The following is a 24272-nucleotide window of genomic DNA, read 5'->3' on the forward strand; positions in this document are numbered from 1 at the left end:
CTGTAATTTATGTCTGTATCATGGCCCAAGCAGAGGGTCACCCCATTGAGTCTGGTCTGCTTGAGGTTTCTTCCTCAGAGGGAGTTTTTTCTTACCACTGTTGCTCTGGGGGTTGGTAAGGTTAGACCTTACTTGTGTGAAGTGCCTTGAGGCAACTCTGTTGTGATTTGGTGCTATATAAATGAAAATAAATTGAAATTGAAAATTGTTGTAAATCAAGATGCTGATTAAACGGGATCATTGTTGCACATGTGGACTTTGGCGTGATTACAATAAAAGAGCATTAAAATGTGCATTTTTTGGCACTGACACAGGAGAGCGCGCCACAGGAGTTGCTGGCTGTGAACTGAATGGTTATTTCACTTCCACGGGCTGCCAGATCAGGCTCATAACTGGAGACCACATGGAACCTTACCAGCCCAGGTCCACTACATCCGGCATCTTCACCAAATAAAGATGTTTTTTTTTTCAGATCATCACATAAGATTGGTATTTTATTATAATCTGGGTCATCTTTTGAGACTGAGAAATGCCTGGGAAGAGCTTATAGGTGGATGACTTCATTAATTCTGAGAGGGAAATTAAGTTTAAGGAATCATGAGGTTGCTGGATGGAGGTGTTTCTGTCCTATCTTGTTTGTGAGACCTGGATGCCAACCAGTGACCTAAAGTAAGGACTAAATGTTGTGGATACCAGGTGTCTTTGTTGGATCCTTGCATTTACGCTCATGGCTTTGTGTCAAATAAACGGTTACTTGGGTAGAGTAAAATAAGGAATATCACTTTCATTGTGAGGAAACTTCAGCTATGACATTTTAGCCATGTGGTGCCTTTATCTCGGCATGATCAGGCACACTGGTGAATCAGGCTCGAGGACCCCAGTGGCACGCCCTCTTTTCACATGGGTGTGGCAGGTAAATGGTTACTTTTGAGACATGGTGATTGATCAGTTTTTCCCTGGGTGGTTGCTATCCAGGAGCCAAGGCAGTTCTGTAGTAGAGTGGATGCGTGATGTGTGGTGCGTGCCCCCAGACACGACCTGAGCAAAGTTACAAAGTCTGTAATCCTGGGAAAGAAGAATTATTTTGTGCACCAGATTTTTCATTGTGTTTTTTTTGTACTCATATGAACTAGAAGCACTCAGAGAGTGCAAACCTCCGCCAAGGCCATGGGATCACTGAGGCCATAACATCTACACGCCGTGGAATCATTGAACCTAAAAAAGTCTAACAATGATGTTTGCTCAGTAGTAAAAAAAAGTTTCATCTGCTGTGACTGGATAGCATGTATCCTTAGCGCTTGGCATCACAGTTTATTGCAACTTGCACCTTTCCCAGAAGCTACTGTCATCTGAGCACTGATATTGATATTGCATGTGCTTATAGACAAAAACAAATAAGAGACAGAATTTATTATTCATTAATTTATTATTCAACTAAACTGCAAATATATATATTTTTTTTTTTTACATTTATGAAACACTTCTCTAAACAAGGCCATAGGGTCACTGACCCTAAAGGGATTCCCTCCTTGGCACAGTGATCTATTTCTTTTTGTCTCTTTCTCTAAAATTGTATATAATAATCATTAGATTATTAATATATAAACAAAAATAAATGTAAGAAATATTACAATTTGAAAACAAATGCAGCCGAACATGATGACAGCTGCAACTGCTTAATGCTAACTTTTAACATTGAAAATGCCATAGACATGCTAACGCGTTAGCATCGGGATCCGGATCGTGATCCGGATCACCACTAAAATTTAATCACTTGTTCCTCTTGTCATTTCCAACCACTCCACAAAATGTCATCAAAATCCGTTCAAAACTTTTTGAGTTATCCTGCTGACAAACAGACAGACAGACAAACAAACGCGACCGAAAACATAACCTCCTTGGTGGATAAGCCAGCGCTGCCAACCGTCATGCATTTGGCAGGACAGGCCCAGTATTTACACGCGTCCTACATCCTGCATGGGTGTGTGTGGGATGCCCATTTGTCTCGCATTTGTATGGGTATGGGCATGCCCCCGGACCCCCCGAATTACGCTTTACACCACTGGCGCTCGCAGCCACACGTTGGTGTCGCGCATTGGTAAGTTCAGATGTTTGCAGATATGCAAAGCAAACAATATTTCCATGACATTCATTTTGATGCATGTAAAGTACATGTAGACTTCAGACTTTAATGCTTTGGACTGCAAATGTACTATATCTATAGATATACAGATATATCTATAAATTCAAAGTAAATGCAAAGTAACAATAATTGACAGGTACATTTACCATGTACGGTGACCATTATCTCATTTATTAATTCATTGTTGAGAACATATTAAATGCATTTAAAACACCATTTCACTTTTCATAAATATTTCATATTAAATGTTTCACCTTGTGCCGACACAGAAAAGCGTTACAGAGTCGCACGATCTTGTAGCCAAGAAAGAGTAAGGCACAAAATGGAAACCTTATTCATACGGTTTATGTCATGCTACGATATATGACCAAAATGTATTAGGAAGCTATACGGTAAAGTACTGTCAGCTAAATAATCCCCAGTATTAGTATGGAGTACATGCGCGAAAGGAGAGATAACATGGAAACGAATGCACCTCAGTTGAAAATGAATGTAAAATATTTGGTCTGGAAGCAAGAAAACTGACTGCAATAAAGTGCATGTTTTTGTACAGGGAACCTTTCTGCACTCCAACAGAAATAAAGAAAATTGGACAATAATTTCACCAAAGAAAAAAATCCTTTGGTTTGCATACATCAGTTATTGCCAGCTAGATGTAACAGTCCTGAAACCGAGCTTGTAGCAGGTTTAGATGAACCCACCCTGTGCCTGTTAACATTCAAACCTGCAGTGCAACGGTCAGCGTTTCTACATGATCTCGGAATGTTTTCATTAAAATTCAGCAGGTAAGATACCGTTGTTTAATCAATGAATAGCTCTAGATGAGGGACTCTACCTGCCTTTAGAAGTCCAGGAGTGTCTCAAAGGACAATTCAAACATGGTTCACTTTTAAACTTCAACTAAACAAACACAGCTTTATGAACAGTAATAATATTTAACAACAGTTTGGATTCATCATTCCAAATCAATTTTGAGACCTCAATATTCAGGCTAAGCAATATTATTAATCTGAATGACAAATCAAATTCGCAACTAATATGAATTAATGTAAAGCTAGCTAGCCTTTGGTGGATAAAGCTAGCGCTTTAGTAAAGCTAGCGATGCCTTTTAGCTTCAACAATTAATGTTAATTCACAAACATATTAGGTCTGTGCTGGTATGTCAGTTTTATTTTACTTACATCGGAGCCAAATCATGTCAAAGTGTATCAAGTGACACCAATTCTACAATATGTTAGCCAAGTACTAACTAGCTTTCACCAGAGTTACTAATCAAATTTAAAGCTAACATTAATGCACTAAAAAATTTGGTCACTACTCGCTAGGGTTAGCTTGGCTGAAAACGCTATCTAGCTTTAGTTTGCTACAAATAAGATTCACAACTGGTGTTAACTCACTAACAAATTAATTAATTTCTAATCAGGGTTAGCTTGAGTGACATTAAAATCACAACTGTTGCTACTTCCCTTCTTAGCTAAAGGCTACCTAGCTTTAGTTTGAGTGTTACAAATAAATTACACAATGTTAACTCACTAACGTGTTAATTCATTTCTAATCAGGGTTAGCTTAAGTGATATATACATAAACGGTGTTAATTCACAGGCGAGCATATTACATCAGTTTTAACTGGGGTTACCTTTAGTGAAAGTCACAACTAACGTTAATTCATGAACGTTATGTATGAGGCACTGTGAGTCAGCAAAAAAACACGGCTCTAATAGCTACATGATGAAGAAAAAGAACCCGTTTCAACTCCGATTAAAATGTTGTTGCTGTACCTAATTTGCCCTGGGTCTTAATTACTGATGCACAAAATTAAGGTAGAACAGTGAAACTGCAGATATCGTAATTATTAATAAATATGTACATGTTGCAGACATGAACGAGTGAAGCTCTTCAACATCTCACCATGTCATTTAGGTCCTTCAGACTTTTTTTCAGTAAATGCTTCTGGGGAGCATTAGCATGGCTAAAAACCTTCAGCTTATTAATATAAACACAACAGAAATTTATTTGATGAAAATATAAAATTATCAAACAAAAATCTATGATTATTTTGAAAATATAATCAGAATTAATAAGACAATACCATGGGATTTATATTATGTGTTGTTCCTCATGTTTTCTAACCTTGTTTAAGATAATACATACAAAAATACTTAATTGCAATTTTGATTGATATGAGCGATGAATGTTTTGGGTGGGAATTTCGGATTTCAAAGTGGGCCGAGGAGTTGAGTTTCTGGGAATGGTGAATGTAGAAGTGTCATGCAAATTGTCCTTTAAGACTCTCCTTAAAAAAAAAAAAAAAGCCAAGATAGAATTGGTGTCACAGGATATGTTTTGTATATTTCCTCTGATTGTCTGTGCATCATTAAACAGTGACGTGGGTGGACGGTAAAACTGGGGCAGGATGATTAAAAACAGGCACGAAGGTTAAAAACTGCATCATGAAATGGTATAAAACACATCAGAGGATGGCTGGAAATGGCTAAATACAAAACTGCACGGTATAAGTATGAGGCGTACATTTTCAAATACGTGTTTGTACAAAAACGAATATCATACATAACATTCAGTATAAATGAACAATGAGATAAGAAAGAAAATACACGTCTATTCACATACTCCCTACGTCCTCTGTTTTCCAGCCTTTTATTCAGTTTCCCTGTAAACAAATCGTTCAAATGATACAAAAAAAGTCGCATATAAACTTCCACTTTAGGTTCCACTGAGCCGTGAACAGGTGTGTGACTGTGGCTGCTGTTTGTTGTCACTGTAAGGCACCAATTTGGTCAGTGTGGGTCAACTGCACGAACAAATGGAGCAGAACGGTGACGGGTGACTCTTACTGTCCCATTAGCTTGTCCATGCATTAACGTACAGGTCACACTCAAAACGGAGATTGTCACTGCTCGGCAATCAGTCTCACTGAGCTGTTTGGTCCCTAAAGCTAATTAAGGCAAGTGTTATCACATACGTTGCCCCTGATGTTGTTTCTCCTTCGTAAATGTAACATTCGATTAATTCAAATGGCGCTTGATCATCAGTGTGAGTCTGCAGCGAGATGAGAGAACAGGGTGGGGGGGCATCAGATCGGAGATCCTGGTCAAAAAAAAAGTTTTTCTTTTCTTCATCTTCTAGATCTCTTCGGTCTCCTGTTGTGGTCGTTTCGATGGCGAAGCGTGTGTGTGCTTGTGAAGACGTCTATGCGTGAGTGTGCACAGAGATGCTGGAGAGGTCGTTTCTGATGATCTCATTAACTGTGGAAACAAAACAAGAGCGGAGATCAATGATCAGGAGTCACAGAAAATTAAACTACAGAGCATTAAATATTTGAACATTTTTTTCCCCGTCTGCATCCTTTTATCCAAAAAATCTGACCTTAATCTTACATTATTTTCTTTGTAACCTTTAATTGCTTTTACATGTGAAAATGTGTTTAGCGGTGCAAATACTAATAAGGCAGCGCAGTCTCGTTTGAACCCTGTGTGATATCTCTGGATTTGACCACCTATGGGGACCGCAGCTCCCGTTGTGCAATAACCACACAGCATAACTTCACACGGACAAATGGTGGGCTGTTTTGATTTCGGCTGCAATCACTGAAGCAGTCACGAAAACTGGTTCCCAGTAGAGAAGCGGAGATGAGGCAGATGGGAGACGCCGTGTCTGTAAGTGTTAGCCTACACAGCTAACCAGAGTAACTGCGTTCTCTCACCTGCAAAACCACCTTGACATGTTTGAGCTCCGGATCATAATCAAACTGCAACACATGTCGCCAACGTGTCAGCGCCAATTACTTTTTTTCTTCAGTCTTCTGGATGTGCTATAAAATATGAAATATTGAGTAAGTCCCTTTTGGGTTAATGTGTCAATATGTCGACGCACCATGATCTATTAGTTTGTAATACCATCATAGAATTTATTACATTTTCGTGATGGTATCATGAAATTATTTTGTGATAACATCACGGAATTTGGGGTGACACGTATGTGTATGTGTGTGTGTGTGTGTGGGGGGGGGGGGGGGGGGGGGTATGATTAGGGTTATGGATAGTGGTAGGGCTAAAAATAGTGAATGAAACTTGGCCGTGTCATGAATATGATGTGTTTCGTGATGATATCATGAATAAAAGCATTAGACTGTATTGCAGGTAATTATACAGTAAAGCTATATTCTTTTACAACACCCTTAAATCCTACACACTGCAGCTTTAAGTCTGTCCAAATTCAGTTGGTGTAAATATTACATGTTAAGTTAATGAGGATAAACTTTGTAAATTTGAGCATTACCACCTGACACACCTTATGACGTTGGCCCAATAATGCACAAAACCTTTTAAAGTAGGTTAATGAGAGTTGTGTTAACCCCTCCCCTATGCTTGAGCAAATAAAAAGAGAAAATACTCACTGCTTATCATACGCTATTCTTATTCACTGATGCCCACCACATTTTAAAATGAAACAACGCCTTTAAAAACTCAACATCAAAGATTATTTAAACGTATCAGCCAATCAAAAACAATGAAAGCAAAACTCATCTTCCAATGATTGAACACCCAAACATTGAACACCCAAAATCTATTGTACCTGCATTAATGGTAAATGCCCACCAGGTACAGATATTGCTCCATTTCAAGAACCTTGGGACAACAATAGCCAAGCTGTTGCTTATAGTAGTAGATACTGTAGGGTGTTCAATCTCCAAATTTAAAGATCAACATCGCACATGTTCACTGACCACAGAAAAGGCAATGAGAAATGATGTTTGTCCGCGCAGCCCGACCTGCCACCTGACGACTCCAACAACAGTTTCAGAATGTCAGATGGGCAAACTGTGGCATTTACTTTTATGAAGGTTAGGCCTTCAACAACCCGAAACTGAGAATCCAGGGAAGATCAAACTAGAGAGCATTTAGTCAGAAGATTCAAGGCCGATGAGGGCAACTTATTTATTTTTTAAAATTTCAACTAAATTGATATTATTTATTTTGGGAAGAGTAAAATAAGACCAATGTTAGGTTCAGATGGATTTTTCACAGGGAAGAAAAGTGAATCAGAAAAAAAGAGCAGTGACCTTGTTGTGGCGTTCTTTGTGCTTTGAGAGCCATGTGTGTGTGTTTTTGTTTTGTTTTTTGTAACTGAAATTTTTAACTCATCATTAATGTTCAACAGTAACTTGTGTAAAGGTGAAAATAAACTGACCAAAATCAACCAAAAGACACTAAAGTTGGTTAAATTCATACTTTTTTCCACAGTGGAAATCAAAGAAACCAATTTTCAGTTTTTTAAATTCCAAGCTAAAGTCTGGTTTCTGGTGATTGTCTTAGTTTTGGCCTGAAAATGGTCAAACTGAAAATCTGGTGGATTACAGTCATGCCAGTGTCATGATGCTGGCTTTAAGCTGATATCAACCTCGTGCACACATGTGTGTCTTTAGAGTCATCGTCTTGTCTTTCCTGGACTTGTTCCTGAGCCGGCGTCTTTCCCACAGTTGGGCAGACACACATCAGTGCCCTGTTTTTATCTGCTCTGTGTTCTTTGGCACCACAGACGGAAGTGACTGTGAGGATGACGAGGACCTCCAACTTGAACGTAAACAAGAAGCTCCGCGGCTACACAGCTTGTCGTGATAAAGTGGACCGACGGAGACAGAGCGAGAGAGTCTGAAGCCGTCTACAGTGAGGAGGAGACACAGGAAAACCACCCACTCAAAGTGGGTCTGCAGGTCCTTATCAAGAAATACTGTTTGGCCAACAGTAAAGAAAACACACACACACGCAGACAGTGTGCGCGTGTGTGTGTGCTGACTGATTCTCCAGTCAACTCTGAACCACCAAATGTTGGTGAGATTGAAAAGACCATGTGCAAGCTGAGGACAGGGAAACCTCCAGAGATCTGCAGGATCTGAGCAGAGCTCCTCCAGGCAGGTGGAGATGCTTTTCTCCTGGAACTGCAAACAAATTGTGTTTCAGTCTGGGAGACTGGTATCATACCTGCAGACTGGAATAAAGGATTTGTTTATTTTGCATATAAGGTGTTTTTGCCTTTGGTGCTTTTATGCACAGTAATGGATGGCCTTCTAGTCTTACGTGTTTTGCACCTTGGTGTATTTACGCTCAGAACTGTATAGCCTTGTTTTGAAAATTGTTGCATCTTTGCAAAAATTGGGCCACACACCTACAACAGCATGTCCTGGTTGGTCTCATGTCTTAAACACCCACCTACTCACAGAAACAGATTGTTCGGGACTCACCTCCCTAAACAGGCGGAACTCCCATCGGAAAAATCCGACCTGTGCCAGCACTGCTGGTTGTTTTCCGCTCTGGGCTAAACAAGTATTTACACGCTGAGGTTATTTTTAGCGCTGCCGTCACACGACATAAAGGAAATGCAAGAACATCCAACAATTAACATGGTGAAATGTTTTGTATAGCCGCTCGTCTCGACAGCTGAGGTGAGAAAACAGCTCCAGGTAACGTTGATGAGGAAGGGAAAACCCACGAAAAGCCACAAACACATTTTTTATTCTTCTGACAGGAAAAGCTTCATTTCTTCTTTTCAGTCACTGTAAAAATTTGAACATCTCCTCCGCCCACATATTAACTGCAATGTTAGTTTGCTGCACTTTATTAACTAATACTTTCCACTGGCACAGATGTTGAATTTTTGTGTGTGTGTGTGTGTTTTTCCGTTCTGATGAAAGCAGTAATGAAGAGAAAAATGTAAAAGACAGGTCTGTGTTTTTCATCTGTTTTCTGTGACAATCTCAGTAACAGGATGTGGCCAACTGTCACGCCACAACACCAAGCAACTACTTTTTTTTTTAATCCGCGTCAGAGCGGAACTCAAGTCATTTAGTTAAACAAACATCTGAGGAAGAGTTGACCAAAGTTCATATGTAAATGGTAATAAATCATCTCACTGTTGGCACTACAGAATTAGTTATTGCTGTTTTACCAGCTAACCCACAGGATGCCTCCAGTGCCAATTAATGATATTACTTTGGTATTTTTGCCACTTTAGGAATCTCTAACAGTAGGAAACACTGATTTGGTACCCCCCGACCAAACTCTCACTTAAACATAACTATGTTTTGTTTTTTGATTGCTTTAAAAAAATCCGTGTCAGATTTTTTCATGTGACAAAGCACGATAAAGATAAATAATGGAGAATAACAGTCAAACAGTCCATTCTGACATTTTATTTCAACGAATGACTATTTTCATTGGGGATGTTTCTGATACCACAAGAAATTGACAAACAACAACAAAAATGCAGATTTTAATTTCTCACAGACTACAGTGACATGTTCAAATGACTGGCACAGTCTGGTCAGCAATTAAAGCCAAAAGATATTCAGTTTATAATCATAAAAGCAGAGCAATGAAGATGAAAATGGACTATTTTCACTTTATAAATAGCTTAACTGATCAATTATTGAAGGGTATGGTATGCATTATGTAAGTATAACCACTCGAGGTTTGCATCTCTCCCTTATAAAACAATCAGATACATATCTAGATACATACAGCTATGATATGATTCAGAGACAATACTTTTTATTATGAAATAATTCGATTTAGTCCCATACAGTTTTTGGTTTAATGAAGAAATTCATTTTCCACAATACATTTGAATAATTCAGAAGTGGCATTGGATGGCTTCAAATACATATATGAAGAAAAATTAGGGGCTGACTTAATGGTTTTCTACTGTACTGGCGCACATCAGCACTGCCTCTGTTCACCTTTTGTTCACCACTGGGGGGCAGCACCACATACAGTAGGAGAAAGTGCAGTGAAGAAGAAGCCAGCTTGTTGATAGCATAGCATATATGGCATAACATAGTTTTCCTGTTGTGACAGTTTTAACAAACTGTAAACCAAACGTAAAGTTCAAACAGGTACATTTACCGTTATACCGCCTACCACTATCGGGCATGTCGATTTATTTATTTAGTAATGTTTTTTACCTCACAAACGTTTCTAGTAGGGCGAGAGCCTCATACCGCACTTTGAACTTTCAAGAAACAGAAAGAGCAGTAAAACGACTTGCCATCAACTGTTTAAATCCATTATGGGATCCGTGTATTGATGTATTTCTAACTTAAATTTGAAAATTGTTTTAGGATTTGTATCAATTACTTGTTAGGCCCATGTGTGGCTGCAGAACATGGAGAAAGTGGAGCTCCACCTTAGAGTGGAAACAGGTGACCTCAACTAACCTTAACCCAAACACAAATAATAGTTGAAACAAACAAACATCCAGGGGTTCTTTCAACGTCCACATTGGTAAATGTACTGTATTGCAAAAATGCAGACATGTTCACAACACTTTGCAGTGGTGCCTCACATTCACCCATTCACACACTGGTGCCAGGAGCCACCCTGTGCAGTGACAGCAATGCTGGGGTTCAGGGTATTGCTCAAGAACTGTTGAACATACAATATATGGGACGCCAAATATATATATACAATATATATTTGGCAGCACAGTGGCTTACTGGTTAGCACTGTTGCCTCACAGCAAGAAGATCACGAGATCGATTCCCACCTGTGGCCTTTCTGTATGGAGTTTGCGTGTTCTCCCTGTGTTTGTGTGGGTTCTCTCCGGGTGCTCCGGCTTCCTCCTACATCTAAAGACAAACACGTTAGGTGGATTGGAAACTTTATAATTGCCCAGGTTTCCCTTGTAAAATAGATGTCGATCTCAATGGGACTAACCTGGTTAAATAAAGGGGTCAGTGTTACAGGCAAATATAAATAATGGTAGGCAGTAATCAAACCAACAACTCTTAAGTTAACTGTTCCACCACAGTTCCAGTCACCTTAGAATTGATTTAAAAAGTATGTTCTTACACAGTATATGGAAGTAAGCGAGTACGTTTGACAGATACGGCCCCAAACTGCCTTGGAAACATATTTTAATTAAAGTACTTTAGAATGGAATAACTGGGAGGATGTCCTCTTGTGATTAAACAAAAACAACTCCAAAAGAAGGAGTGCTGAAAAACCCTGACCCTGTGACTCTTACTGAAACAAAGTGACATCCTCCAAGAGATGTAAAGAGAGTGCAATCAGTAAACCACAGTCTGGACCTGTCAGGGTTTATACACAGGTCCAGGTGGCTCAAACACCTATTTCTGGCAGGTGTGAGAGAGACACAATAACATTACTTTTTTTTTTTTACTAGAACAGAAGCCCTGCTGGACTCCTCAGCTGCCTTCTGTGAAAGCACACGAGCAGTTTACAGCTACACCTGGGTCACTTTTGTCACTTTAGACTAATACACTGACCCAAGCAAGATGTTCTCAGAGGGCTCTGTCTGTAGCAGTCTGCAGGTAACTAAGTCCGGATCATTGAGTGTCTGGGTTTGTGATCTTGCTGGATCAAGACAGATTCCTCACTCAACTTCCCAAGTGTTGCAATCAGCTTATCCATTGATTCTGCAAAGATCTCATCATCATCCGTAAAGTTAAGGTCAGAAAACCTTTCCTCCATAGGCACCTAGGAAAGTGGTTTCCACAGCCCTACACAACACCCAGTCCATGCAGGCATTGAACAATGTAGAAACCAGAATACTTCCCTGAAAAAAGTCAGTTTTAACTGGGAAAATTCTGAGATTCTGCCTCTGCGCCACAAAGTGCTCAGAGTACCTGAGGATAAGCTGGTTATGATGTCCAGCAACTTCTTTGGAATCCACCAAATTGCTGGGATGACACAGAGAACAAAACCAAATACCCGTGCTGTAGCAGTCAAACTAGAGTACGCGGGAGGTCACACTATTCACGACAAGAATTTTTATCTACGGGATCGAGTGAAACACTTGTGGATGGACATCTGGGGATGTACTGTAGTTCTTGCAGGACTTGACACAAGATACTGTGTTGCCAGTGATGAGCCAAACATCATACACAAAATAGTTATTCACATGTCAACAAATCTACTTTTAAGCCAGTTACACACTAAATCACTAAAACGGCCAACTTGGAAAAGGCGCTGTATGAAATGGGCTAAGCTAGCAGTTAGCGAGCTCAATTGCTATTTGAATAAATGCTTCATCACCTGAAGGCGATGTATTTCCTGAACAAATGACTGCAAACAACACAGTCATTTGTTTGCTGACTAGTCACCCCATTAATGCCTGCTGAATTATAGGCACGTTGGAGGACCCCACCCAAAAGGTCTGGGAGGAATTTGTTTGGAATAATTTGTTGAAAATCCTTTAGCACTTTTTGATTAAAGATCTGAGTTGAAAAAACAAAGTGGAGAAGACTTTGCATAAACATGTGTTTTGCTACCAGACCTCAAAAAGGCCAAAACTGGCAACTGCAATAACCAGAACATGATTTCAGAGAGGTTTCCACGGTGTTTAGAATGTCAGCTTGCTACCCTATTTTTTTGTATTTTTGTATGTGAAAAACTTTTGTCCCTGAGTATTTTTGGTTCTTACTCCAAGATGCTGTTAGTAGTCTTATGTTTAAAGATGTTAACATGCAATGCACTTTCCATAATGACTGTAGAGGCTAGCATGATAATTACCGTATTTTACAGAGTATAAGTCGCTTTTTTTTTTACTAGTTTGGGAGGCCCTGCGACTTATATACCAAAAATGCATGTCTGTGTGAGTCATAATACAGTAACGATTTATATCGGACTTTAACAAGAATCAAAGCACGAAACAAAATAAACCTGAATAATAAAAACATAAATTCCATTAGTAAAGAATACACTAAAACAACGCACAAAAATCATAAATTAAAGCGTTGATAATACAGAACCAGTGAGACTTATACTTTGGTGCAATTTATATATGGAGTTTTCATCTTCAAAAGGCCTTTTTTCACAGGTGCGACATACGTACTTTGGAAAGTATGATACCTCAAATCAGCAGAGCAGGATCAGGTTCGTAACACAAGTCTGTGAAGCTTCATACTCTAAAGGCACAAAGAAAGAATAAGTCCAACTTTCTCTGGAGTCATCAAAATCACAATTTGCAATACTGAAGTCCTGAATTCTACAACAAAAGTCCATACAAAACATAGATGGCTAACTTTGAAATGTTATAAAGTTGCTTTGATTCTTTTAAAAATGTAATCTAAGATCAGAACTTCTGCCTTCATTTGGCCACTCTGAGTGTGAGTTCAGTGTGAACCTGACCTGCACTGGGGATTTATTTAGCGTTGTTAGAGGCACACATTGGGCACTCGGGTTCAATAACAGCCGGGCTTCCTTGGAGAACAGAGGATGCCCTGTGGTCTGGGGAGACGCAGAACTGCGAGGCTTGAGAGCTTCTTAGAGGTTTCTGCTGCCGTAATCTGATCCTGTTCAGCCAAATTAGACGTGACTGGCAATGACCTGGCAGGGACCGATTTCACCTTCACGCCCGGGCCTCAGCTGACTATCAACAACACGACCTCTGAACTCAGGGCTGTAGCAGAGCCTTCCTGGCAGGGATTTTGGTTCTCACAAGGAGTCTCTTGACACCAAAGTACTTTCCTGAACTTCTGTCACTTTCACTACATGAAGAAAGTGCAGCTGTGTCAGGGTCAAGGGTCTTCACACTGTAGCAACGGGCGATATTTCCTTTTCTTGCTTGCACCTCCTCTAGGAGCCCAGAAGCGTCCTGAGAAAGAGAAGGCGGCTTCCTCCCATTGTGGTGTTGAGAGTCTTTTATATAAACGCTGGTAACAAAGCTGTGCGGGAACTCACGGGTTGTGAAAGAAAACCAGTTGACTGACAGAGGCACAGTTGTGTACTGAAAGCTAAACCTCATCTGAACTTGTGCACTCATGTGACATTGATTTGGTGGAGAAGCCGAACTAAAGCTCAAATTTGCTGCAGAGACAATTGAATTTCCTGCTACATATTACTCTTGCTTCCCCACTATATCAAATCTTCTCTGGGCCTCAGTAGAAACACTTAATGGACAATTTGCTGCCTCCCACACATGGCTGAAAACGGCTGCACGGACAGGCTCGGCCCGCCTCACTCACGCCGATAACCAGCAGGGACAAAAATATGGACAGGGCAAAGGTTACAATCAGTCATTCCCAGTGATAAATATAAACAGATGGAGACAAAGTGTTGCTTCCACTTATGCTTCATCATGAGATGGTTCTTCATGATTTCCTCTTCAGGTTGCAGAAAGACAGCCTCTAATCTGTCCCAGGGATACCTTTGGGCCTAATGATGTGATGATGGGTACCAACACCATATTTCATCCACATGGTTATGGTGACACGTGAAGCAGCAGGATCAGGATCCCCCCATGTGGAACCACTCAGTCTCCACAACTGACAACGACGGAGGGAAACGGACGTTTTTGTAAAGTGACAAACTGATTAAAAGTGAAGACTTGAAAAAGCTATTAAAGAGATACATTCTAATTTACGCTCAGGGTTTTATCTGTTGTGTGTGCGTGTGTGTGTGTGTGTGTGTGGGGGGGGGGGGCTTTCACTTTGTATTGGCTGTTAAATAATATACAATAGGGTTGGGTGGTAATACAGTATAAAGTAAGACCCTTTGGCTGCTCCAAGGTTGATCTGCATGTTGAATTGGCACAAGTTTTACACTGGATGCCCTTCCTGATGCAACTCCACATCAAATCAAATCAAATCAGTTTTATTTATATAGCGCCAAATCACAACAAACAGTCGCCCCAAGGCACTTTATATTGAAAGGGCAAGGCCATACAATAATTACGGAAAACCCCAACGGTCAAAACGACCCCCTGTGAGCAAGCACTTGGCGACAGTGAGAAGGAAAAACTCCCTTTTAACAGGAAGAAACCTCCAGCAGAACCAGGCTCAGGGAGGGGCAGTCTTCTGCTGGGACTGGTTGGGGCTGAGGGAGAGAACCAGGAAAAAGACATGCTGTGGAAGAGAGCAGAGATCAATCACTAATGATTAAATGCAGAGTGGTGCATACAGAGCAAAAGAGAAAGAAACACTCAGTGCATCATGGGAACCCCCCAGCAGTCTAAGTCTATAGCAGCATAACTAAGGGATGGTTCAGGGTCACCTGATCCAGCCCTAACTATAAGCTTTAGAAAAAAGGAAAGTTTTAAGCCTAATCTTAAAAGTAGAGAGGGTGTCTGTCTCCCTGATCTGAATTGGGAGCTGGTTCCACAGGAGAGGAGCCTGAAAGCTGAAGGCTCTGCCTCCCATTCTACTCTTACAAACCCTAGGAACTACAAGTAAGCCTGCAGTCTGAGAGCGAAGCGCTCTATTGGGGTGGTATGGTACTATGAGGTCCCTAAGATAAGATGGGACCTGATTATTCAAATCCTTATAAGTAAGAAGAAGAATTTTAAATTCTATTCTAGAATTAACAGGAAGCCAATGAAGAGAGGCCAATATGGGTGAGATATGCTCTCTCCTTCTAGTCCCTGTCAGTACTCTAGCTGCAGCATTTTGAATTAACTGAAGGCTTTTCAGGGAACTTTTAGGACAACCTGATAATAATGAATTACAATAGTCCAGCCTAGAGGAAATGCATGAATTAGTTTTTCAGCATCACTCTGAGACAAGACCTTGATATTGCGCAAATGCAAAAAAAGCAGTCCTACATATTTGTTTAATATGCACATTGAATGACATATCCTGATCAAAAATGACTCCAAGATTTCGGACAGTATTACTAGAGGTCAGGGTAATGCCATCCAGAGTAAGGATCTGGTTAGACACCATGTTTCTAAGATTTGTGGGGCCAAGTACAATAACTTCAGTTTTATCTGAGTTTAAAAGCAGGAAATTAGAGGTCATCCATGTCTTTATGTCTCTAAGACAATCCTGCAGTTTAGCTAATTGGTGTGTGTCCTCTGGCTTCATGGATAGATAAAGCTGGGTATCATCTGAGTAACAATGAAAATTTAAGCAATGCTGTCTAATAATACTGCCTAAGGGAAACATGTATAAAGTGAATAAAATTGGTCCTAGCACAGAACCTTGTGGAACTCCATAATTAACCTTAGTCTGTGAAGAAGATTCCCCATTTACATGAACAAATTGTAATCTATTAGATAAATATGATTCAAACCACTGCAGCGCAGTGCCTTTAATACCTATGGCATGCTCTAATCTCTGTAATAAAATTTTATGGTCAACAGTATCAAAAGCAGCACTGAGGTCTAACAGAACAAGCACAGAGATGAGTCCACTGTCTGAGGCCATAAGAAGATCATTTGTAGCCTTCACTAATGCTGTTTCTGTACTATGATGAATTCTAAAACCTGACTGAAACTCTTCAAATAGACCATTCCTGTTGTGTGGGCCGCTGAAGAGGAGGTACTGCTGGCCCACCACCACTAGAGGGCGCCCTGCCTGGAGTGCGGGCTCCAGGCACCGGAGGGCGCTGCCGCCTTACAGGAGCAGCCAGGATGACAGCTGTCACCCATCACTGGAGACAGCTGATCCCAATCAACAGGGAGGTATATCAGCAGGACGGCATCTCCACCTCATTTGCCGAGATATCGCCTTATCAAAGAGGTAACAATCTCCGCCCAAACATACGTGTGACTATAGTTGTAATTCTTGTTGATTATTTGTAGGACAGCTGACTACCGGACAACATTTGGATAAGTACTCACCTTCCTACACTTCTTGGTTGTTGTTGACGAGAGGTGGAGGTGGACTCTCCACCCTCCGTGTTGCTGGGTGCAGCCGCATCCACACCTGACTGTTTCTGTTCCTTGCCAGCAGTACCGGATCCGACGAGCGGAGGCAGTGGCCACCTGGGAATTCGGGACTTGGCGGCTCCAGTATTCCCGGGGTTCGGTGGCAGAGGAAATCGGGTTGGTTCCGGTTCGACTTGGACAGATGTCTCCTATCGTCGAGCCTGCCCACACGACACCGTTGTAATTGAACTCAGTCTCAATATTGTAATCGGTTGTGTTTGTTGTGCCTGTTTCACAACAGTAAAAACAGTGTTATTTGACTCCTCCATTGTCCGTTCATTTGCGCCCCCTGTTGTGGGTCCGTGTTCCTACACTTTCACAACAGGATATCTCGGCATGGATCCCGAGGGGCGTCAACTGGCTGTTGAACGGCCAATGGAAGACCAGGACGCGCAGGCGTCCTCGGGAGGGGTGATCGGTGAGTTGCAGCGGATCCTCACCGCTTTCACGACTCGGATGGATTTAATGACCGAGCAGAACATCCTCCTGAACCGCAGGGTGGAGGCTCTCGCCGCACAAGTGGAAGCGCGCCCCCTGGGTGCCGCTGCGGCTCTCCCTCCCGTCGACCCTGTGCATAACAGCGATGTTCCACTGGTCGTTCAATGACCCCACCCACCTTCCCCTGAAGCTTACATAAGCCCCCCAGAGCCGTACGGAGGCTGTGTGGAGACGTGCGCAGATTTTCTTATGCAGTGCTCGCTCGTCTTCGCACAGCGTCCCGTCATGTACGCGACTGATGCTAGCAAAGTAGCTTATGTAATAAACCTGCTTCGCGGTGAGGCACGCGCTTGGCCTACAGTGCTCTGGAAGCAGAATTCACGGCTCCTTCTGACATATGATGGGTTTGTAAGGGAGCTCAGAACCGTGTTCGATCACCCTAATAGAGGCGAAACCGCTTCAACCGTGCTACTGTCAATGAGACAGGGGCGTCGGAGCGCAGCTGCCTATGCAGTCGACTTCCACATCGCGGCTGCGAGGTCCGGCTGGAATAGCACTGCGCTCCGCGCCGCCTTTGTAAACGGACTGTCTTTGGTTCTTAAGGAGCACCTGGTGGCTAAGGACGAACCGCGGGATTTAGATGGGCTCATCGATCTTGTCATACGGTTAGACAACCGGTTAGAAGAACGTCGGCGGGAACGAGACGAAGGGCGTGGCCGGGCACGCGCCGTCCCTCTCCCTTCCGGTTCCAACCGCGCTCCGCCTTCCCCACGCTCCACGGCCCCTGCGCTCCGTGGGGCCACAGCTCCCCCTGCTGACGAAGCTATGGACACAAGTAGGGCAACATTTAGGGCACCAGATGCACAGAGGAGACGGGCCCACGGAGCTTGTTTTGTTTGTGGTTCAATAGAGCACCATATGAGAGACTGCCCCGAGCGGTTAAACTCCAACGCCCGCCCCTAGAGACTGGGCTAGGGGTGGGCCGAGACATTCACGTGGGACACACCCACATTGCCACACGACTCCCAGTTACGATCCTTTATGAGGACTCAACCCTGAAGGCCCCAGCACTGGTGGACACGGGCTCTGAGGGGAATCTGTTGGACAGCAGATGGGCCAGGGAGATAGGGCTCCCCCTGGTGGCGCTTACCTCGCCTGTACAGGTTCGGGCACTAGATGGCTCCCTACTCCCTCCGATCATGCATAAGACACCACCTGTAACTCTGGTGGTGTCAGGAAATCACCGGGAGGTGATCGAGTTTTTTGTGACTCAGGCCACCTCCCGTGTGGTTTTAGGATTTCCCTGGATGTTGAAGCACAATCCCCGGATTGATTGGCCGTCCGGGGTAGTGGTTCAGTGGAGCGAGACCTGCCATCGGGTGTGTCTAGGTTCCTCGGTTCCTCCCGGCTCCCGGGCTAAGGAGGAGGTCAGAGTCCCGCCCAATCTGGGGACGGTGCCGGTGGAGTACCACGACCTTGTCGACGTGTTCAGCAAGGATCTGGCTCTCACTCTTCCCCCCCACCGTCCGTATGATTGTGCCATTGATTTGGTTCCGGGCAGTGAGTTCCCGTCCAGTAGGCTGTACAACCTCTCACGGCCTGAGCGTGAATCAATGGAGACCTACATCCGGGACTCGTTAGCTGCCGGGTTGATCCGGAATTCCACCTCCCCGATGGGCGCAGGTTTCTTTTTTGTGGGTAAAAAAGACAGCGGACTTCGTCCATGCATTGATTATAGGGGGCTGAACGAGATCACGGTTCGCAACCGATACCCGTTACCCCTGTTGGATTCAGTGTTCACACCCCTGCATGGAGCCCAAGTTTTCACCAAGCTCGATCTTAGAAATGCGTACCACCTGGTTCGGATCCGGAAGGGAGACGAGTGGAAGACGGCATTTAACACCCCCTTAGGTCACTTTGAGTACCTGGTCATGCCGTTCGGTCTCACAAACGCTCCCGCAACATTCCAAGCATTGTTTAATGATGTCTTGCGGGATTTCCTGCACCGGTTTGTCTTCGTATATCTAGACGATATACTCATCTTTTCTCCGGACCCTGAGACCCATGTCCAGCATGTACGTCAGGTCCTGCAGCAGTTGTTGGAGAACCGGCTGTTTGTGAAGGGCGAGAAGTGTGAGTTCCACCGCACGTCTTTGTCCTTCTTGGGGTTCATTATCTCCTCCAACTCCGTCGCTCCTGATCCGGCCAAGGTTGCGGCGGTGAGAGACTGGCCCCAACCCACAAGCCGTAGGAAGTTGCAACAGTTCCTAGGCTTTGCTAATTTCTACAGGAGGTTCATTAAGGGCTATAGCCAGGTAGTTAGCCCCCTGACAGCCCTGACCTCACCAAAAGTCCCCTTCACCTGGTCGGGTCGTTGCGAAGCCGCGTTCAAGGAGTTGAAACGGCGCTTCTCGTCTGCACCTGTTCTGGTGCAGCCCGATCCTAGTCGCCAGTTAGTGGTTGAAGTGGACGCCTCGGACTCAGGGATAGGAGCCGTGCTGTCCCAGAGCGGGAAGACCGATAAGGTCCTTCACCCGTGTGCCTATTTTTCCCGCAGGTTGACCCCAGCCGAACGGAACTATGACGTCGGCAATCGAGAGCTCCTTGCGGTGAAAGAGGCTCTTGAGGAGTGGAGACATCTGTTGGAGGGAACGTCCGTGCCATTCACGGTTTTCACTGACCACCGGAACCTGGAGTATATCAGGACCGCCAAGCGGCTGAATCCCAGACAAGCCCGCTGGTCACTGTTCTTCGGCCGTTTTGACTTCCGGATCACCTACCGTCCCGGGACCAAAAATCAAAGATCAGATGCTTTGTCCCGGGTACATGAAGATGAGGTCAAAACGGAGTCGTCGGATCCCCCGGATCCCATCATCCCGGAGTCCGCTATCGTGGCCGCCCTCACCTGGGACGTGGAGAAGACCGTCCGGGAGGCCCTGACATGAGACCCGGACCCCGGAACCGGACCGAAGAACAAACTCTACGTCCCACCAGAAGCTAGGGCTGCAGTCCTGGACTTCTGTCACGGTTCTAAGCTCTCCTGCCATCCTGGGGTGCGTAGGACCGTGGCAGTCGTCCGGCAGCGCTTCTGGTGGGCGTCCCTAGAGGCCGACGTCCGGGGTTACATCCAGGCCTGTACCACCTGCGCCAGGGGCAAGGCCGATCACCGCAAGACCTCGGGTTTGCTACAGCCGCTGCCCGTCCCTCATCGCCCCTGGTCCCACATCGGCCTGGATTTTGTCACGGGTCTCCCGCCATCCCAGGGAAACACCGTCATCCTCACGATAGTGGACCGATTCTCCAAGGCGGCCCACTTCGTGGCCCTCCCGAAGCTACCAACGGCCCAGGAGACAGCGGACCTCCTAGCCGACCACGTCGTCCGTCTGCATGGGATACCATCAGACATCGTCTCCGATCGATCGCGGTCCCCAGTTCTCCTCGCACGTTTGGAGGAGCTTTTGCCGGGAACTGGGGGCCACGGTCAGTCTCTCGTCCGGGTATCACCCCCAGACCAACGGACAAGCAGAACGGGCCAACCAAGAAATGGAGCAGACCCTACGCTGTGTGACAGCCGCGCACCCGACGGCCTGGAGTACCCACCTGGCCTGGATCGAGTACGCCCACAACAGTCAAGTGTCATCAGCCACCGGCCTCTCCCCTTTTGAGGTGTGCTTGGGGTATCAGCCCCCGTTGTTTCCGGTGGTTGAGGGAGAGGTCGGTGTGCCCTCGGTCCAGGCCCACCTACGGAAGTGCCGTCGGGTGTGGCGTGCCGCCCGTTCTGCTTTGTTAAAGGCCCGGACGAGGGCGAAGAACCATGCAGACCGGCGGCGGGCCCCGGCCCCCACGTATCATCCTGGGCAGGAAGTGTGGTTGTCCACCAAGGACATTCCCCTACAAGTGGACTCCCCAAAACTACAAGAACGATACATTGGTCTGTACAAGATTCTCAAGGTCATCAATCCCGCCGCAGTGAGGCTCCAGCTTCCGGCCTCACTGCGGATTCATCCAGTATTCCACGTCTCCAGGATCAAACCTCATCACACCTCACCCCTCTGCACTCCGGGTCCGGCACCACCTCCTGCCCGGATCATCAACGGAGAGCCGGCTTGGACCGTGCGCCGGCTCCTCGACGTCCGACGGATGGGCCGGGGTTTTCAGTATCTGGTGGACTGGGAAGGGTACGGCCCCGAAGAACGCTCCTGGGTGAAGAAGGGCTTCATCCTAGACCCGGCCCTCCTGGCCGACTTCTACCGTCGCCACCCAGACAAACCCGGTCTTGCGCCAGGAGGCGCCCGTTGAGGGGGGGGGTCCTGTTGTGTGGGCCGCTGAAGAGGAGGTACTGCTGGCCCACCACCACTAGAGGGCGCCCTGCCTGGAGTGCGGGCTCCAGGCACCGGAGGGCGCTGCCGCCTTACAGGAGCAGCCAGGATGACAGCTGTCACCCATCACTGGAGACAGCTGATCCCAATCAACAGGGAGGTATATCAGCAGGACGGCATCTCCACCTCATTTGCCGAGATATCGCCTTATCAAAGAGGTAACAATCTCCGCCCAAACATACGTGTGACTATAGTTGTAATTCTTGTTGATTATTTGTAGGACAGCTGACTACCGGACAACATTTGGATAAGTACTCACCTTCCTACACTTCTTGGTTGTTGTTGACGAGAGGTGGAGGTGGACTCTCCACCCTCCGTGTTGCTGGGTGCAGCCGCATCCACACCTGACTGTTTCTGTTCCTTGCCAGCAGTACCGGATCCGACGAGCGGAGGCAGTGGCCACCTGGGAATTCGGGACTTGGCGGCTCCAGTATTCCCGGGGTTCGGTGGCAGAAGAAATCTGGTTGGTTCCGGTTCGACTTGGACAGACGTCTCCTATCGTCGAGCCTGCCCACACGACACCGTTGTAATTGAACTCAGTCTCAATACTGTAATCGGTTGTGTTTGTTGTGCCTGTTTCACAACAGTAAAAACAGTGTTATTTGACTCCTCCATTGTCCGTTCATTTGCGCCCCCTGTTGTGGGTCCGTGTTCCTACACTTTCACAACACATTCCTCTGCAGATGATCAGTTAGCTGTTTTACAACTACCCTTTCAAGAATTTTTGAGAGAAAAGGAAGGTTGGAGATTGGCCTATAATTAGCTAAGATAGCTGGGTCAAGTGATGGCTTTTTAAGTAATGGTTTAATTACTGCCACCTTAAAAGCCTGTGGTACATAGCCAACTAATAAAGATAGACTGATCATATTTAAGATCGAAGCATTAATTAATGGTAGAGCTTCCTTGAGCAGCCTGGTAGGAATAGGGTCTAATAGACATGTTGATGGTTTGGAGGAAGTAACTAATGAAAATAACTCAGACAGAACAATCGGAGAGAAAGAGTCTAACCAAATACCGGCATCACTGAAAGCAGCCAAAGATAATGATATGTCTTTGGGATGGTTATGAGTAATTTTTTCCTCTAATAGTTAAAATTTTATTAGCAAAGAAAGTCATGAAGTCATTACTAGTTAAAGTTAAAGGAATACTCGGCTCAATAGAGCTCTGACTCTTTGTCAGCCTGGCTACAGTGCTGAAAAGAAACCTGGGGTTGTTCTTATTTTCTTCAATTAGTGATGAGTAGTAAGATATCCTAGCTTTACAGAGGGCTTTTTTATAGAGCAACAGACTCTTTTTCCAGGCTAAGTGAAGATCTTCTAAATTAGTGAGATGCCATTTCCTCTCCAACTTACGGGTTATCTGCTTTAAACTGCGAGTTTGTGAGTTACACCATGGAGTCAGGCACTTCTGATTTAAGGCTGTCTTTTTCAGAGGAGCTACAGCATCCAAAGTTGTCTTCAATGAGGATGTAAAACTATTGACAAGATACTCTATCTCACTCACAGAGTTTAGGTAGCTACTCTGCACTGTGTTGGTATATGGCATTAGAGAACATAAAGAAGGAATCATATCCTTAAACCTAGTTACAGTGCTAGCGCTACACCCCTGCCACATTTCACCCCCAAATGTCACCCCAAGAATCGTAATCGAATTGAATCGTGAGTTGTTGTACGATTCACATCCCTAGTTGTTGTCATCTCTGACCCAAAGTGGCCTTGTAGTGTGGTGAAGGAGGTGTTACATAGCACCAGCAGGTTCCCAGACCTGAGACCCGGAATATGTGTGTGTGTTAAACCTGACCCCAAATAAGTGGTTAGTGCACTTGGATTCAGTGGGGAAGGTTCCCAGTTCAAATCCCACCCCTGGCACATTTCTCCATGGAGAAATGTGGCAGGGGTGGGATTAACACACACATATTCCGGGTCTCAGGTCTGGGAACCTGCTGGTGCTATGTAACACCTCCTTCACCACACTACAAGGCCACTTTGGGTCAGAGATGACAACAACTAGGGATGTGAATCGTACAACAACTCACGATTCAATTCGATTATGATTCTTGGGGTGACGATTCGATTCAGAATCGATTTTCGATTCAAAGAGCTCTGAGAAATAGTTATATTACTTAAAAATATTTATGTTTAAGAAAATGCAGCTTTACAAGGTTAATCAAGTGATTCTAGATGTAAATTTACTTATCTGCTTTGCTCGTTCGGAGTTGGCTGGCAGTTTAGCAAAGCGGTGGTCAGTAGTCTGCAGAGACCACTGCTCCCCTCTTTTAGCTCCGGGTGATGGCGTACCATGTGGGCTTGCGGATGTGAAGTGTTTCCGAAGTACCTGACTTTCACTTTGCAGATTTTGCACACTACATAAGTCATGTCAAGCTCCTTCTTACACAGCAAATAATAAAATCCAAAATGCGCCCAAACATGTGCTTTCAGCAAAGACAGTGCTGGCTGAATTAGCTCTTCATCCGCCATGCTAAGCTGCAACTCATGAATGTTTGAAGCACGCTGGATCCAAACCCCCCCCCCCGCGGGGACACTGTAGTATGGAAGCCGTTGTCTGACAAACAGTATACGCAGTGAGTAAGCAAGAAATTTAAAAAAAAAATGCTTTTTAAAAATCGATTC

At 44.5% G+C, this 24272-nt stretch overlaps 1 protein-coding gene across 1 annotated transcript in view; it reads right to left on the reverse strand.

Annotated features, from left to right (window-relative positions):
• Positions 1–2302: 2302 nt before the first annotated feature.
• Positions 2303–24272, reverse strand: part of LOC117514790 (nuclear factor of activated T-cells, cytoplasmic 1-like) — a 60890-nt gene continuing 38920 nt past the window's right edge. The window contains exon 2 of the mRNA XM_034175379.1: positions 2303–5406. Within this exon, the coding sequence (XP_034031270.1) occupies positions 5351–5406 (56 nt within the window). The 3' untranslated portion in view covers positions 2303–5350. The remainder of the gene's footprint in view (positions 5407–24272) is intronic.

This window comes from Thalassophryne amazonica, chromosome 7 (genome assembly GCF_902500255.1).
Source record: "Thalassophryne amazonica chromosome 7, fThaAma1.1, whole genome shotgun sequence".
NCBI classification, from domain to species: domain Eukaryota; kingdom Metazoa; phylum Chordata; class Actinopteri; order Batrachoidiformes; family Batrachoididae; genus Thalassophryne; species Thalassophryne amazonica.